The 16,771-nt window shown below is 44.6% G+C and overlaps 2 protein-coding genes across 9 annotated transcripts in view; both read right to left on the bottom strand.

The window, feature by feature from the left end:
• Positions 1-2,276: 2,276 nt before the first annotated feature.
• UMPS (uridine monophosphate synthetase) lies at positions 2,277-8,077 on the bottom strand. 2 transcript variants are annotated; one of them, XM_037398324.1, is made up of 6 exons: positions 7,920-8,077; positions 7,488-7,641; positions 5,211-5,879; positions 4,342-4,517; positions 3,715-3,829; positions 2,277-2,911 (listed from the first exon to the last, which is right to left on the bottom strand). In XM_037398324.1, exons 1-6 carry the CDS (start codon positions 8,061-8,063, stop codon positions 2,730-2,732), a joined length of 1,440 nt encoding a protein of 479 aa, XP_037254221.1. In that variant the 5' UTR covers positions 8,064-8,077; the 3' UTR covers positions 2,277-2,729. The 2 variants fall into 2 exon arrangements, with proteins under 2 accessions (XP_037254221.1, XP_037254222.1); XM_037398325.1 differs by lacking the exons at positions 2,277-2,911; positions 3,715-3,829 and having other exon boundaries at positions 4,419-4,517; positions 4,982-5,879.
• Positions 8,078-8,361: 284 nt separating this feature from the next.
• Positions 8,362-16,771, bottom strand: part of KALRN (kalirin RhoGEF kinase) — a 526,710-nt gene continuing 518,300 nt past the window's right edge. For 4 of the 7 annotated variants that reach the window (XM_037398613.1, XM_037398615.1, XM_037398616.1 and 1 more), the window contains 2 exons: positions 16,462-16,600; positions 13,659-14,204 (listed from right to left, as the gene is read on the bottom strand). In XM_037398613.1, coding sequence (XP_037254510.1) covers positions 13,659-14,204; positions 16,462-16,600 — 685 coding nt within the window. Of the gene's footprint in view, positions 14,205-16,461; positions 16,601-16,771 lie in introns of all 7 variants that reach the window. The other 3 variants (XM_037398618.1, XM_037398617.1, XM_037398612.1) reach the window with 1 other exon arrangement.

Consider the following 16,771-nt stretch of genomic DNA (forward strand, 5'->3'; position numbering starts at 1 on the left):
ATCCTTTCATTCTGTTATCATCCATACTCCAGAGCAGATTAAGAATCACAATTTCATATAAATGCCTACTTGCCAGATTCTATAAATCATATGACAACCCAGTAATTTAAATATAAGCTTATGCCTCTGCCCCAGACTCGATCAGATCAGAGAACGAACTGCGAGACTTCCAGATTCAGATATATTATGATGCAAATGAGTTTTGTAAATCGTGACCTAGTTCCCATGTTAGAAACAGTTGGGACCAACAGCAGGAACTATGCAATGAATGTGAACAGCGGGGGCAAGCAAGGAAATTAACATTTGTTCTTAATTTGAAATAGATTTTTAATCACTTTCAGGTGCCTCAAAGAAAGTGCACACACTTGTTTACTATAATCATTCTGCCAGAAGAATGCATATAGGAGGTGACGTGGTTTTGTGTTACTAATTGAAATGTTTGCAACCGTACTGTCAAATGAAGCACTGGAATACAGCTCTTTCTGGGTGATTTACTGAGTGTGCAATGAGGGACACTGAAATGAAGTTTTCCAACCGATGTTCCTCAGAGCTTGTTTTGTCAAGAAAATGAGTTGCACATAATCCTCTAAAAGCAACTGGATATTAGATCACATCCATCTCTCCAAATATGGTTGTTATTTTTTCAGCTAGAGGGCTGATAAACTAGCTCTCCAAAAAGCCTGCTCAGGGATTTAGCTGCATAGATGTCACCCACACACTTAACACAATTCAGCACACATAGTGGAAAATACTGAACTCACCACATTCTGCCTGTGCCATTAACAGTAAGCCTACAACACGCAGTGCTCAACTCCGGCCTGAGGCAGCTCTCTGGTAAGCTCCACTGTTTTAAATGAGGGCGGCAGCAAGGGTGCAATTTGTTGACAACCAGACAGATTTTCATCCTAGAGTTGGTATTATCATTGGAAACTATTAGTTGTAAAAGAGCTAAGGCGTTGACTCTCCTGAGAAAATAAGTGTCTCAGCTCCCTCTGGTGGAAAAAGTAGTTTTCTGCAACACGGTTTACACGGGAAAGTCTTGTTTCTGCTACAGGCCTCAAGGCCATGAGAGAATTAACACGAGACAGTAAACAAATCCCAAGGACCAGAACTTCTTAGAAGTTGATATGAGATACCATGACTCACAGACTGTTGCAGGGTGGCTACACAAGATACAACACACTCAAGTTCCTGCTGTGAAAGGTAGCCAAGAGAGCCTCCACTTTACCTGCGTGGAGTTCTCCAGATGTCAATCATGATACAGAAGACAACGATTGAAGCAAACAGTACCCCAAGGATAACAAAGCACATACACTGAGAAAGTTCTAATATTCTCTCCACAGTAACCAACTCCTAAGCCTCACAAGCAGCCCCATCACCAAGGGGAGTAGAAGCACACTTCCAGGGCACGTGAAGTGAAAAAGCATGAGAATTCATCAGTCCACAACGCACCCAGACAGTAAGGGAAGTCTTTTAGTTGTATATTTATGAAGTCTGACTGCCAACACAGCACAATGTCACAAACACAAGAAGCATAAGGCAAAGCCCTCAGATCCAAGCCCGTGTCCCTTGGTCATAGACACTGCACAGATTAATCCAACAAACAATCAACAAAACCCCTCCTTTGAACTTTAGCATAACTCCAAGCTCCTATTTTGAAAGGCTTAGTGAAGAGTCCAGTACTAATGCCAAAAGAGTCTTCTCACTAGATATATTTGTTCCTAGTCTGCAGAAAAGCACATTAACAAAGGGACATGGCTTTCTCTGTGTGCTTTGCATCAATACAGGAACAGCAACAGTCTAGGACTGCATCACCATTTGTCTTTGCCTTGACAGCAGCAAAAACTCAAGCAGATTTCCACCACACATAACACTAGATATATTTAAGGTTATTCCATCCTTTCTAATCAAAACCACTCATACAAGATAATTCCAGGAGTTACTTTCCACTCTTCATGATGAATAAGGACAAGTTCTCTAGCTATTGTCACAAAAAGTCAATAAAGTACTTTTCATTTGAGGAATCAACAGCTCCACTGTAATAAAGCACACAACAACTAGCTGCTCTGAAAAAAATTCTTTGTAGCTCCTGTAAACAGTAACATGAGTAATTCCTGCAGTCACAAACAGACTAGAATACCTTTTTATAATACTGGGGGTCTGAAAAAAGCATTTCACACCGCCACAGAAGAAAGACTTACAGATCCAATGAAAGGAAAACAATAGCAAAAAAAATATTTACTAAACAACACGTTATTCAATTTCACAGTGTGGGATTAAGACCCATACTTGTTCCTTGGAAACAGCAGAGTGGAGTAATACTCTGAGAGCAGGGCAGCAGGTCAGGTCTGCAGGTGGGGGTTTTTAAACAGTAAAATACTGTTTCCACAGCCAGAGGGAATGAGGGTGCGGAAAAGAAATGAAAGCAACAACAGCCAACCAAATACCCTTGGAGTATTTCATGCAATATTTTTCAGCAGAGAAAAGCAAAGCTAGAAACTGGGCATGGGCATGAATTTTTTATTTCATACATTCAAATACTGAAAAAGTAACCACAGCATTTACAAGTTGAACTGTGTGTGTGTGATTAAAAATAATTCAGTTAGGAACAGATCCTTCCCCAAAAGGGCAGTTTTCTGTTGGCTGAATTGTCCATGTCTTTAACTGGAAGCCTCACGATGACTGCAGGTCCATCAGCCTTGTTTATGGAGTAGGAAAGCAGTCTGCTTTCAATCTTCTGCACGAATACCCAGTCTGCTCATGTAGCTCTCCCAAGCTGCTTTCCTGTACTTCTCTGCTTCTTGAAGACAGTCTGAAGCCGACAAGATGCCACGTCCCACAATAACGATATCTGAACCTTTTTCACTAATAACTTCCTTGGGGCTTAGGTACTTCTGGCCAAGGTTATCACCTGAAATAGAGACACCGTTTTTTTTTTCTTTTTAGTTCGTACAAAACTTATCTACTATAAAGCTTAAAAAAGAGGTGCTGGAACAAAAACCAGGTGTGCTCTTTCAGCTCTCATCCTAACAATTCACAAAAAAACAGGAACTCTTGTCTCCAATTAGTGAATCCCCCATTACACAAAATAAAATTTGACAGAGCGCGACCTTCTTTTTTCATGATTTACCAGTCACAATAGATGGAAGAGTTACATAAAGAAGCATCAATCTTGATCACTGAAATAAGCCTTAGCCTTCTTACAACAGGCAAAACCCCCGAACATTCACGTAAAAACTTCAGGTTTCATCAAGAGTTAAGTATTGCAGAGAAATACAACTCCCCTACTTGTTTCAGTAACAACCTGTTTAGTCGGTATAATATTTCCAGTTCACCGATACAGCATCTATATCAGTATCAACAGTGTTACAGTTAGATTTCTGTATTTGTTAAAAACCTTTTTTTCTACTCCTAACCGAGTAGCTGTACATCTAACCCACCCATGTGACATCTCATATGTTTTAAGGACTGTGCTTTGGTATGCACAGACCTCAGCACACACACAAAGCTGCGTAGCCTGCTGGTTGCCTTTCAGCGCTCCCAGGAAAGGGATCAGCGTACCCAGAAATACAGAAGGCAGTCCATAAAGGCAAACAGAGACTCCTCCCACCAGCAAATCAGCAACGAAAACCTCTTCAAAAGTCACTTTTTCACTGAAGGCTAGATCACTTACTGTATTTAAAAACAGGCTAGAATTATTTCAGAAAAAGTTACCTCCAGTTTGCAGCTGCACCCCTGGAGTCAAGTGAAGAAATTCTGGTTTATTACTAACTCTAGATCCAGATATGAATCCAAAAACAAAATCGGAGTTGTCTTCAGCCATCTGTACCTGAAGAAGATCAGTAAACAGTTACAAGTGATATACCTGAAACTAAGTTTGACTAGCAATCTGTTTCCCCATCCACCCTTTGACACATTGAGCTGTGCAAGGCAGGGGTATGAAATGCCTGTTCTTGCTTTATTTAGCAATATAAAGTCACCCAGAGCTCACTCACCCCTCACCGATCCAGGAATGGGAATGTTATGTTTCTTTCTATGTTGTAAATAATATAATGACTGAATTTAAACTAATCGGAACTTTTTTGCTTAAGGGAAAAAAAAAGGGGGCTTTAACAGCAAAGTTGGCATGTTTACTAGAATTCACAGCATGAACTCCATCTCACATGACTAGCCTTAAAGGCTGCAACCTTTAAATATCACGCTTGATTCTTGAGTCTCCAAAGAAAACCACTAATAGTTAAGGTGAAGACACTTTCGGAAGCGCATATATTAGAAACACAGAAAACCTCCCTGTCACAACATTTTACAAGCTTTTAACCTGAAACAAAATCGCGCACTTACTGCAGCTTTTGTGTATTCACCAGTTGCAAGTGACCCTTGGGAACTCATCTCAGCAATCAGAAGACAGCCACGCTGGAGGGGAAGACCTACTTCCTTCAGACCTTTCACAACTCCAGAGCCTGGAACCACATGGGCATTGATAATGTCTGACCAGGATGCGATTCTGAACACACCACCTGAGAACATGGATAGGAAGACAGGCAAAGCATCACTAGAAATGTATTAAAACAGGAAACACGAGTTAAACAAAACAAGCTGCACATTAAATCATTCACATTTTCAAAGACAGTTTTACTACTGAAGCTTGATAGCTACAAGTTCAGTCTCATCAGACAGTTCTGACAGCTGCCTAACCACAAAAGGTGTAATCTTTCAGTTTTACTTTTCACAAACACTTCTTAGTATGTCACCTTTAATACTCACCGAGACATTTATGAAGAAATCCGCTGTCATAGGTGCTACCTTTCAATACAGTATGCACATCTTATGGGAAGTATGAATCAGAAAAAAAAACAGTCCTACAGTTGCAGAAGCAATATTGAATGAAAGCCATAACAAGCACACAAGCATGCAATAGCAGGCTGCCTTAAGAAGCCATGCTACATTTTCTCATGGCAAACAACTACTCAGAAGTACTTACTGAGCACCACCACAGATTCATAAAAAGGTTTAGGTTGGAAAGGACCTCTGGAGGTCATGCCCTCTCAGCAGGATTAACTTCAGAGCTAGATCAGGTTGCTCAGGGCCTTGTCCCTTTGAATCTTCTCCATGGCTGGAGATCTCACAACCTCTCCTGGCAACTTGTGCCAATGCTGCAGTTACACACACCAGCAGCAAAGTTATAGTAAATAGAGGTTGATGATAATCACCTTCATATTGATGTTTTACCGTGTTTCCAATGTCTGCAAATTTCCTGTCTTCAAAAATCAAGAATTCATGTTGATCTGCGAGTGTTCGCAACTCCTTTACTACCTCTTGGGTGAAATCGTTCAGGATGTCTACGTGAGTCTTCAGGATACAAATGCTGGGGCCCAGGATGGCAGCTAACTGCAGCAGCTCTTTGGAGCTGGTAACATCAGCAGAGAGGCACAGGTTTGTTTGCTTCTTTTCCATGAGTGCAAGAAGCCTGGCTGCAACAGGATGTACCCCTGGCAGCTCGGCACGAGCACCGAAGCTCAGCTCTTTACATAGTCTTTTCACGGGCGTGGGACCATTCTGAGCCACTGGCTCAAACATGCTTCCCTGAATGAATTTCTTCACCTTTTCAACCATCTCAACAGCCACCTCTCCCTGCTCCTGGAGAATCTCCAACACCCCGGACAATGTGCAAACAGAATGCAGGCGAATTCCATGTTCCTCTAACCTGGCCTTCCCACCCTGCTCCCTATCCAACAGCACTACAGCATCTGTGACTTTTAACCCTTCTTTCTGAAGAACTTCTGCAGTTTCCAGTACGCTAGATCCACTTGTTACCACATCTTCAATGATCAAGCACGTTTCTCCTGGATTAATGGTGCCTTCTACAATCCGCTTAGTACCTTAAAAATAAAAAGCAAACACTCCACTAAATGAAGAAAGTTGAAAAGACCCCAAAATCTTGAAGAATCAAAACTTAACTTGCTACAAGAACATGCCATGCTAATATAAAGATCATATTTGTTCCACATACAAGCATATGCTGCAGCACATCCTGAAGTCCAATGGAATCTGACTTCAGGAGAACAGGAATTTCACATTCACTGCCAGTATGGAGAAGTAATTTGTTTAGTTAGTAACTGACAGCAGTTATCACAGCTCTTACCACAGCTCAGTCACTGACTTGTAATTCAATTCATAAAGACTGTTACTTCTCCAAGTTCATAAAATACTTCTTTACCTTTCCAGAAGTTATGCACCATTAACGAAACTGACATACTGTTCACTGCACAAATTTGAATCTTCGGGTGACTACAGAAGTTTATTACTGGTGTAAATGGAATGATCGGAATTACAAAACTATTTTTTCCAGTTATTTAAAATGTCTTTAAAACAGCCAAGTTATGGGTACTCTTCAGCTCATTTCCTATTTTCTGCAGGCAGTACTCTGTGCTTAACATGCCTGTTAGAACAATTACAAGGAGTAAAGCCCCAAATGCCTTTGCCCTAATCAACAGGCACACATCCATGAAAGGCCTCCCAGGGGGCAACAACAAAGGATGCCTAGCTTTCCCAGGAAGCAGCAAGCAGCAGGAGAACATTATGCAGCAAGTGTGGTGCTTAGACCATGACAGCCTAGGGAACAAGCACACTTACAGCTTTGCAATCCATGTAACACCAAAAACCTTGTGCCAGGCAGTTAATTGCTGTCACAATTGACTTGTCTTTCATAAGAAAGAACAGCAAACGTTTTCATGCCTGGCACACTGACATAAGAGTAACGCGTACTTTGACAAGCATGCTTTACAATTACTGTTGGAAAAGTACAGCTCTTATCACATGCAGAAATCCAGTTGCTATGGTAGGTTAACACATCAGTCTTCTCTCCCCCTTCTTTTATCAAAATCAAATAAATGGTTCATTGCATAGAGAACCGATTGCTTCTCACCTGGTCCACCCTGCCCACTGATTACAGGACTACAGGTTATGACAGATAAAGGGGTTTGAGAGGTAAACGGAGAAGACTGGAAAGGTTCCTCTTGGAGTCAATATGCAAAAATTTCTGTTTAGGGGTGAAACGTGGCACCGGGCTCAGCATATCAAGAAAGACTGAGTTATAAATCTTGGTTTTTTGGAAGAGGGCAGCGGTGCAGAACCATGGTTATGGTGCCAAGGGAAAAAAAAACAACCAAACAAAAAACCCACTGCTGAAGAAACAAACAAAAAAGACCCACAAACAAGCATCTGCCCAGCTCCCACCTCCAGAGTCTCCAAACCTACTATAGCTAGATTCAAGCTGCAGCCTGATCAGCAACCAGCTGGGAGAGCCTGCTCAGACTGGGATGCTGTGGGGGGTATGCTCCAGGGGGAAAAAAGCTGCATTTTGAATTGGAGTGGTAGCCTTAAACTGGAACAGAGATGCTGCACATAACAGAAGAACCACAAACATGCAAAGTCATTTCCCAGACAAGACAAGAAGTAGACACAAATCCTCGATTTAAGTGTTTTACCGTAGTCTTTTGCCTCCTTCCTCCGTATGAGCATCGGAATCTGATTTTCTGCGCAGATGATGGTGGCCAGGGGCAGCGCCGTGTAGGGCACGCCGCACACGCAGTCATACCGCAGGCCGGCACCTTGGGCTGCTCGGAAGAGAAGATCTGCAACCTGGGACGGGAAACCGAACATTGCCAACCGCCAGACCGCGGGAGGTGACCGAACCGGTGCCATGACCGGGGCAGGCCGCGCAAAGGCCTGGGCGCCTCCCTCCCGGGCCTGACAGCCCACCCCGCGGCGGCAACGCTCCCCCGCCCCCTCCCCGTTCCGCTGTGGGAGGCCCCCTGCCCCGCAAGAGGCCCAGCGGCCCCGGACCGCCCCAGCGCCGTGCGGAGCCCGCCCACAGCAGCCGCCGCTCGCCCCGGGCGCGGCCCGCCGGGCACCCGCACCTGGCGGAGGAGGAGCGGGTGGGAGACGAGGCCGCGCAGGTCAATATACACGGGGGAGGCCCGGCCGCTCTTCAGCACGAACTCGCCGAAGCGCAGAGCGCCCGCCTCACGCAGCGCCGCCGCCGCACACCCCGCCGCCGCCATCGCACCGACCGGCGCCGGGAGATGACGCGGCGGGGCGGGGCGGGAGGAGCCCGGGCGCGCGGCGCCCCCTTCCCGCCCCCGCGGCGTGAGGCCCAGCCCGGGTCGCGGCCCCGCTGCCCGCCGGCCGGGTCCCGTCCCCCCGGGGCTGCGGCGGGGGCTCGCTGCGGCGGGGGCTCGGGGCGACCCGGGAGCTGGCGAGCCGCAGGGCCTCGAAACGCGCCCTCAGCGAGGCCACCTGCCGGCTGCCAGCCCGCGGGGGCTCGGACTGCCGGACGTGGGAAATCAGACTGACCCGGTCTTCTCTCAACAACGGTGTTTAATCAAAAAAGCCCAGAAACTAAATCATTAGTATACTCTATTTATGGGAATGCGGGGACAGAAGATGTACAGTTCGAAGCTACATCCGTAGGTGATCATATATACCGCAGTACAGGAATAACAACATGGGACAGCAAGTAATCACCTCACAACAGTACACATGAGTGGTTAGACTTACAAAGGAAATATTTACAAACTTACCTTTACAAAACAACATTGTGTGCATACAAAATGAAATCCGCATTAAAACTGAAGATACATTTAAGGCAGAACAGCAATACACTGAAATAATTAAGGCTGTGGAATTACTTTGCACCTTGAAAATGCTGAGCTGTTAGCAATACTGTTTCTTTTTTCCTCCTTCAGTCAATCGTTGCAAAGATTGAAAAGCATCTACATATTCCAGCTGTTTGCTCTTATCTCAGTAAGTAAGTCTGAGATGTAAGGGGGGGTTTTTTGCACCTTCTGTTGCATTTGCCTTCCAAAAGTTATCAGCAAATTGATCTCAGTGGCAGAGCAACGCTGAACAGTTTGGTAGAAAGAGAAGTAAAAGCACCAGCATCAGAAGTTGGACATGAAGGTGAAATATGGCTTGAGTAGAGAAGATGTTGTTTTTTTCACTAGCTTCATAATAAAGACTACAGTTACAGCGAATATTCAGCATCCTGACGCTATGGTAACATTCACCACTACACAGATCCCAGAACGAGAATTCATCACTTGATGGCAGTGTGCAGTCAGCCTAGTACAATGGGATTTTATTTTGTTTCCTTGGGAGAGCACCATTTTCTGATGGGACATGAAAGAATGAGCTGGAAAATAAATCCAAGCCCTGTGTTAGAGGAGAATTTACCTCTGCAGTGAAAGGAACAGAAATAAAATCAGGTGGTTGGCCCCTGTGCGTGTTAATTATCTGTTAGACCTCTGTATATACAGACTAGCCTTTACATCTGCCTCTGAAATTTACATTATCCAGTGACTTGATGCAGTCCTGTCAGGGCAAGGGTATTAAAATACAGTTGTATATTGTCAGGTCATAATGTGTGGTTCTGCTTAACCTTTTTTCACAGTATTTGTAACACGGGCCTAATAGCATGCTCAGAAATGCTGATGAACTCCACTGAAGCCTCAGAACTTGTAAATGTCGGTCAAGGGCACAGATTTTGTCTCAGCATTAACTTTATTTAAAAGTAAAATGCTTTTAAATATAAATGTTACTGGGAAAAAAATAGTCATTTAAAAGGGCAGTAAAACTAAACAAGGCTTGTTGGTACAAGTAGGAACAGAGAAAATTTATACATTCTAAATCCTGGATTGCTTTGAAATACTACAGTCTAAAACCCTGGCCTGGCTGTGTGTCATCCCTGTAGTAGCATGCGTAGGGGGTTGGCAGCTGTGTGGAGTGGTGGGGATCTCCCACAGGGCAGCAAGTGCTTTGGACAGCCGATGGGAGCTGACACTATTACACGGGCAATCAGATTTCCTATTTGATGGCTAGGAGTGAAACTGCCTGGCCCGGCTCCTTGAAGTGGAGCAGAGGGAGAGAGGTGAGTTCTCGTTGCCACGTGTGTTCTTTCAATGTAGCCATATTAAATAATGAATGCCACATGTCACCGTGCCCTCTGGGCTCTGTTTCACTGGCACCTTTGCTGCTGCCTTCCTGCAGGCCAGTCCCAGCCCAGCACTGGCGGACACGGTGAGCACGTGTACTTTGATGTCAGTGCAGGGTAAGAGCACGGTCAAGATGCCTGAAGGTGGTGGCTGTGTGCACAGTGCCAGTCTGCGCTGAGCTGGCGGTGCTCTGTGGCTGGCGTTACTGTTGGTCATGCTAGTTGGTACGAAGCTGCTGCAGAAGCCAGAGGGTGCAGCTGCCACTACACCTTCACTCAGCCACCTTGGGAAAACCCTGAGTGGTAAAGCTGCAGGTGGAAATCTTCCTCTCAGAGTCAGCTGCTCTCTGGGGAGCTTTGTAAAGGCCTAACAGAACTCTATGAGAAACTGCGTTACCACATGTTTGTTACAGGCAATATTTCATACACAAAAAGATCCAGTAGTTAAAGAATGCTGCAAAGGGGGTTGGCTGTGGAGCTTCCCACCCAGTGGGCTCACTCCAGGCCTACTTACTGAGCTTCTGTAATCTCTTTACAGCAAAGTTACAATTTACAACAGAGTTACAGGATCTGTTGGAACTGCAGAGGGGCCACAGGTGGGCTGCAAAAGACCTGGAGAGAGCAAGGTCAGAATACTTCCTCTGTATTTATCATGCAGCAACATTTTCTGTCAACTTGATAGCATTCAGGCAAAAGAAATCTTTGCGATAAAATGCAAGAATGGTTGATCATCACAAATGTATCTGGAAGTAATAACGAGTTCAAGTTTTCCTGAATGTGCTGTATGAAGAGCAGTGCCCAGGAAGAAGAGGAGTTCTTTGACATGAATATGGAAAAAACAGAACCATAAAGGAAAGCAATCCCATAATACTCAAAATCTTCAGAGTTCAGCACCTCCAGCTCTCCCTTAATAAGGAATCTCTTTTTTGAACCTGAGCACCGATACCTAAACACGTATTCCCTTTCAGCCTTTTGTTTGTTTCCCACCCCCCTGTTATTTGATGGCAATGAGGCTTAACTACTCTCTTAAACAATCGAGCTTTTCTCCCCTGTGCATCCAAAGTGTCTGCTGTTGCAGTTTGAGATGCAAGTGTAGGAAGTAGGAAAATAAAATGCTAAATAACTCCAGATTTCATGTGATACACGAGAATTTGTTTGTATTAATGCCAAGCAGAAAGGCTGTGGCTTAAACTGTACCCGGTTTAACAGGGCTAATAAAAGCTGTGGGTTTTATAAACCACACTTCCATAAATATTTTTTTAAGGGCAGCACAATCCAGCACAAAGAGCCAGCTTTGACAAATAGGAAGAAGTACAAACAGTCCTGTAGTGAGAGAGTACCTGAGGCTGGTGCTAATTAAAGACACCCCTTGATGACTGCTGTCTGAAGAAGTTTCCATTGCTAAGAAGTCACATACTTCACACTCTTGCTCAGGATGAGAGTCTTTGTCTAAGAGGTGCTGCTGGATTGCTTAGAAAATTAGCTGCTGTACTACAGAGGAACCGAGATAGGTTCTCATGGATCCAGAAGGTTCAGCTTTCTGTGAACACCCCCTCTTTCAAGCCTTTCCACCACTTCCCTCTGTCTCAAATCTCTCTCCATCAGCCACACAGCCTTGTACACCACTTCTGACTCTGCTCAGGCACCTGGGCTCAGACTTCTGACTGTGGCTCCCCAGCCTCAAGGTCTGTTCTTGTATTAGATGCACACAGTGCTGAACGTTGTTTTTTTGGCTGTGCCTCCTTTCTTCTCCACTAGCAAAACACTGACCACTCCAGCATACTGATAGAGCAAGCACAAAGAGGTTAGGTCTCCTACCTGCTGTGAAACTGAGCTTGGAGGTGGATCAAAAAAAGGGGCTAGCAGAGCCCTGAGAATTTAACAGTACTTGCAGAGTATCTCCACTACCTGCTGGCAGAGACAGCTTTTGCTCCTGCAGGTACATGGCAGGCTCACAGTGCAGTTACTTGGATGGTAAATTAAATTTGACTCTTGCCCTTACAAGAGAGTCTATACTGAGCACCCATGGTCAGATCAAGCCCTTTTCCTTAGGAAAACCTTTGGTAACAACTGACATTTTCCATTACAGGCACAGCAATGTCTCTCAGCACCAAGACAAAGTCCTCACATGCCGGGGGTGGTGGTGGGAAAAATATCTCCTTGATCGCCACCCTACAAGGCTGCAGGGTTTTATGGTGCAGCAGCAGGAGAGAGAAGACCTAGCTGGGGAGGTGTTTCCCCTCCCGCTCCCACTGCTAGAAAAGAAAATTTGGCCAGCCTACAAACTGGGGTTTTGTCACTGCAGACTCCCTGCATTGGTTATACTTAAGGCTGGCTCCATCACTGTAACATCAATATGATGATGTTGCAACTTGGCTTGCAAGAGAGCAATGTTTTAATTGTGAATATTTTTTATTTTGTTACAAATTAGGCTTCGGACATAAAAATATCCTCATGAATGCTTTGTTGATGAGGTGCTAACGGGGGCTGAGAGGTATTTACAAGTTTGGAAATGAAACAAATGACGTACTTTAAACACTGAAAACGATTTTCAAGCTGTAAGCACAAGGATGAACTCACCATTCCTACCACACTCTGAAAGGCTTAGATGGACTTTGGGCCAAGCAATTCTGAAGCTAGAAATGGAACAAGATCCTTTATATATATATATATATTTATATATATGATACAATATATGTATACTGAAAACCTGTGATAGAAAAAAATGTCTTCATCATCATCATCTAGTTTACAGATACTGCAAAAATTGGACACAGCCTTTTCTCAATGCACAGGTTTTGCAAAAGATTTCTGTACAGTGTGTATAAAATGCTTTTAAAAAACCCATCATAGTCCCATTGTGCTTAGTCAAAACCAGCTGTATGCTCCAATGAATTCATTGCCTTAATCGTAGCTCCAAAAGGTACTGCATGTTGACTTGACACAGCAGAAAGCCCAAGGATTAATGGGGGATTTTGGTCTGAGCACTACCATGCAACAAGAGTGTATGTAAGCCATGCCACCACGGAAGCTGATCCAGCAGTGACTAGAGCCTGATCTTGCATGTCCTATGCAGACAAAGTACCCACTGCAATCATGGCAGACCCGGGCATTCGGGGCATGAAAAATCTGTCTGTTAACCTGGAGCAGACTTGCAACAATTTCAGCAAAAACCGACTTCAGTCCGGTTCTGCAGTACATGCTAAGGTCAGCCTAGTCTCACTCTGCCCCCCCACCCCCCACCCCCCCACTATCCTACTCCTAATCTCTCGTACATTTTGAATTCAATTCAGCAAGATCAAGAGGATTTCTTGTAAGGCTGCCTCACAAAGGTTAAGGCAACTGCAATTCTGGCTCTCATTTCCAGTTGGCGTTTGCTTCCCACAGTTCCTTTTTTTGGCAGTGGATGCAAGAATACCACGTGTCCCAAGAGGAGCCTGCCAAGGGGAGGGAGCAGGTACCCGCTGCCATTACCCCCTGTGCTTTGGTCCCAAGGAAGCGGGCAGGTGCTGCCACCTCCGCAATGGTTTGTACCCTGCAGTTAGGGAAGCCATGTGAAATGCTAACGCCAAATACAGGACTATGTACAGACAGATCCGCTTTGCACCTGCTTGCTCCCTGCACCTTGCCTCAGGACCAGCAGTGTGGGACCCCAGCGATGGAGGCATTACGTCCCTGGGTTCAGCCTGCTCATCAGGAAACTCTTGATGCTGGGGACTGGGTGCACGTCGTACTGATGCCTGCGGCGCTCGATGAAGGAAGCCAAGCGGGAGGTATCCAGTGGGATCTTGGAATAGCTGCCGTTGTGTGGTTGCAGCCACGGATGCTGTAAACAAGTGGCTGCTGTCGGCCTTCTCCTGAAGTCTTCCTGGAGGATAACGTTGATGAAATCCCTGGCAGCATGACTCACATCGGAGAAGTACTCAGGCGGGAAGCTGAAATCTACTCTGCACACATTGATACAAGTCTCCTCTTTGCTTTCATCCAGGAATGGAGAGACACCACTTAACATGACATAGGTGAGGACCCCAATGCTCCAGATATCTGTGCTCAGAGAGACAGGAAGGCCTTGGATAACTTCAGGAGCTGCGAACTCTGGGTTTCCAAGGAGGTGGTGGATGTGGTAATGACCTGTGATCTGAACTGCATCTTCCAAATCAATGATCTTGACACGAGGTACCGGGATTCTTAAATCAATGAGCAGATTTTCTGGCTGTTGAAAAGATAATAAAGAAAACCTAATTATACTGTATTTTTGCAAATAAAATGTGTAGATTTCATTTAGGTTTAATAGCCAATCAAAACTCGCATTTAATCAGATGTGCGAGATCAGGAGAGTGAATGACAAGGAACCGGCTCAGCTGCTGCTTACACTGCTGTAAACTCAAATCAATGCTGAAGTTGCAATGACAGCATCCCCTTTTGCACTAGGGCAACACACTGGGATTTTGCACTTTGTCCCAAATACTCAGGGTTTTTTTCCCAAACTAATCCCAGATTAAGAGCACTGACAGATTTTTAAATTTTAATAAGACTTATGTATCAGTTTATTTAGATTTCATTTGTTCACATGACAACTGGTTATATAAATGTGCATAACCTGCAGCAGAAATGCTCTTCATGAAGTAAATGTTCAACTTTACTCCCACCAGCGTGTATCCTGGGAGGGACCCTGGTGCATACCATTACCATTGCTGTCAGTTGACATGAATGGAGCTGCCAGAGTTCCCTTATAGACTCCAGCACACAGTCATGCTTTCCAAGCCGGAGTGCAATTATATTTCATCCCAGTTGGTTTTCCTTCTTTTTACCAACCCTTTCAGTATTTAAGATCTATCTCTTTCAGTGGGAAATGCTGAACATTGCCTATATACTTTGCTCTGGGGACTCAGGGATTTTTCTTCTTCTGTTGGCTCTGAGATGATTTCTGAATTTCTTTCTTTCACCCTATGCAGACTCACTTTTCTCTCGTAGAAGTCCCTCATCCTCATGCATATTTTACTGCTGCCTCATGGATATATATATATATATAAAGCAAAGTTCACTACACTGCTGTTCAAGTCTCTCCGCTTGCTCTTTTCCTTGCACCCTGCCTTGACAAAATCAACAGGATCTTGAGCAGAATCCTGGGACAAGACAGTTCATGGCAGTCACTACCAATGCATCTCCTCCTTCCACTTAGCAACAGAAGGTGCTTTATTTAGTATATCCCTCATGTACAGGAGAACTGTAAATAGGTCACAGAAAATTGGCTTCCCAGCTTGTTTCTGGGAAGTTTCTTATGATCAAATAGAAAATTCACTGCGGTTTCTTACCTCCAATTGATACCTATTTTTTGACAGGTCCTATAAATACAGCAGAAAATACAATCTTATTGAAAGAAACCAGGATGATTTAGCCTTGTGGGACTAATGCTCACCTAAGGTACTGTACAAAAGGAATCTTTTTTTTTTTTTTGCAGTGGCAGTAGGCATCAGAACAATGAAAGCATCACTTCGTCTGACATGCCTGGGGGTTGGAGAGTTGAGAAGACACCTCCTTGGAACTGGACTGTCCACTATACAAGAAAGTTAATCTCTCATTCTCCATTTTTAATTGGCATTTAAGCCTGAAAAATATTATAGATTATCTGATATTCCTGGCAACCAGAATCAATGTTGCAGATCACAAAACTCAAAACACATAACTTCAATCGCTGATTCTCTGTCATCCAAGATAACTGGGATGGTGGCGAGGACAGAAGTACAATGTAAATCCAGGACAGTACAGTGCCTCCTGCCACGTGCGCCAACAAAAGGAGGTACAAGCTGTGCTAATCTAACTGAGCATGACATTAGAGAATGCCTGAATTTCTTCTCCACAATGCAGTTTGTTCTTCCTGTGAACCTCTCCCTGGGTGTATTCCCAGTTCCCCTCTCAGGCTGTGCAGCACAATGCGGCATGCTGCTTTCCTTGGCCCCTGCCAGCCCTCCCCACCTCCTGCTCCCCTGCACCCTTACCTCCCCTGGGGCTCTCCAGGGCACTGCTGTGGACGTGAGGGAGAGACACGCTCCTGACCTGCCCTGAGCTGCCTGGGCACAAACCAGCTCTGCTCAGGAAGCTTGGTAGCTAAGCTGGTACAAGTGTGAGCCCAAACCATACCCCACGGATTTTTGTTGTAATTCCCCTTCAGTCAAGGGCTAGTGACACCTCACTTTTGCCTCAGACATCCTCCTTCTCCTTCATTAAATCCAGCCATAAAGGACTTGACAACAAACCAGTGAATCTAGGAAACAGGTGCATCTCAAAGAAAAAGACCTTGCGCTGCAGGTCAGAGAATCCTTTCTGTGGTCAATAGGTCTGAGTGATAGTGCTTGTCCATTTAGTGATCATCTTTTTGCAGCACAAACTGTGCCTCCTCCCTGTCTGTGCAGCTGGGAACTCTCTGTACCAAGGCACTGAATAGTAGCATCATTCTCTTTTCTTCTTACCTTTATGTCTAAGTGAGCCACTCTGCAGTTGTGAAGATACTGTAAGGCTTCCATTGTGTCTCTTATATAGAAAGCGACTTTTTCCTCCATAAGTTCATCATGGTTCATTAGATAATCTAAGAGACGACCATCATCCATCCTACAAAGAAATCAACCCCTGCACATGAAAGATCACACAATATCTCTAGGAACAGTTAATATTTGAAAACAAAATTGCAGTGGAAGCTTCATGACCTAAAAATGGAGGAAACTAAAATGCAAGATCTGGTGACTGTTCAATGATATCTCAAGATACTGCAGGCCATGGAAG

The sequence above is a fragment of the Falco rusticolus genome, chromosome 8, assembly GCF_015220075.1.
Source record: "Falco rusticolus isolate bFalRus1 chromosome 8, bFalRus1.pri, whole genome shotgun sequence".
Classification (NCBI taxonomy): Eukaryota; Metazoa; Chordata; class Aves; order Falconiformes; family Falconidae; genus Falco; species Falco rusticolus.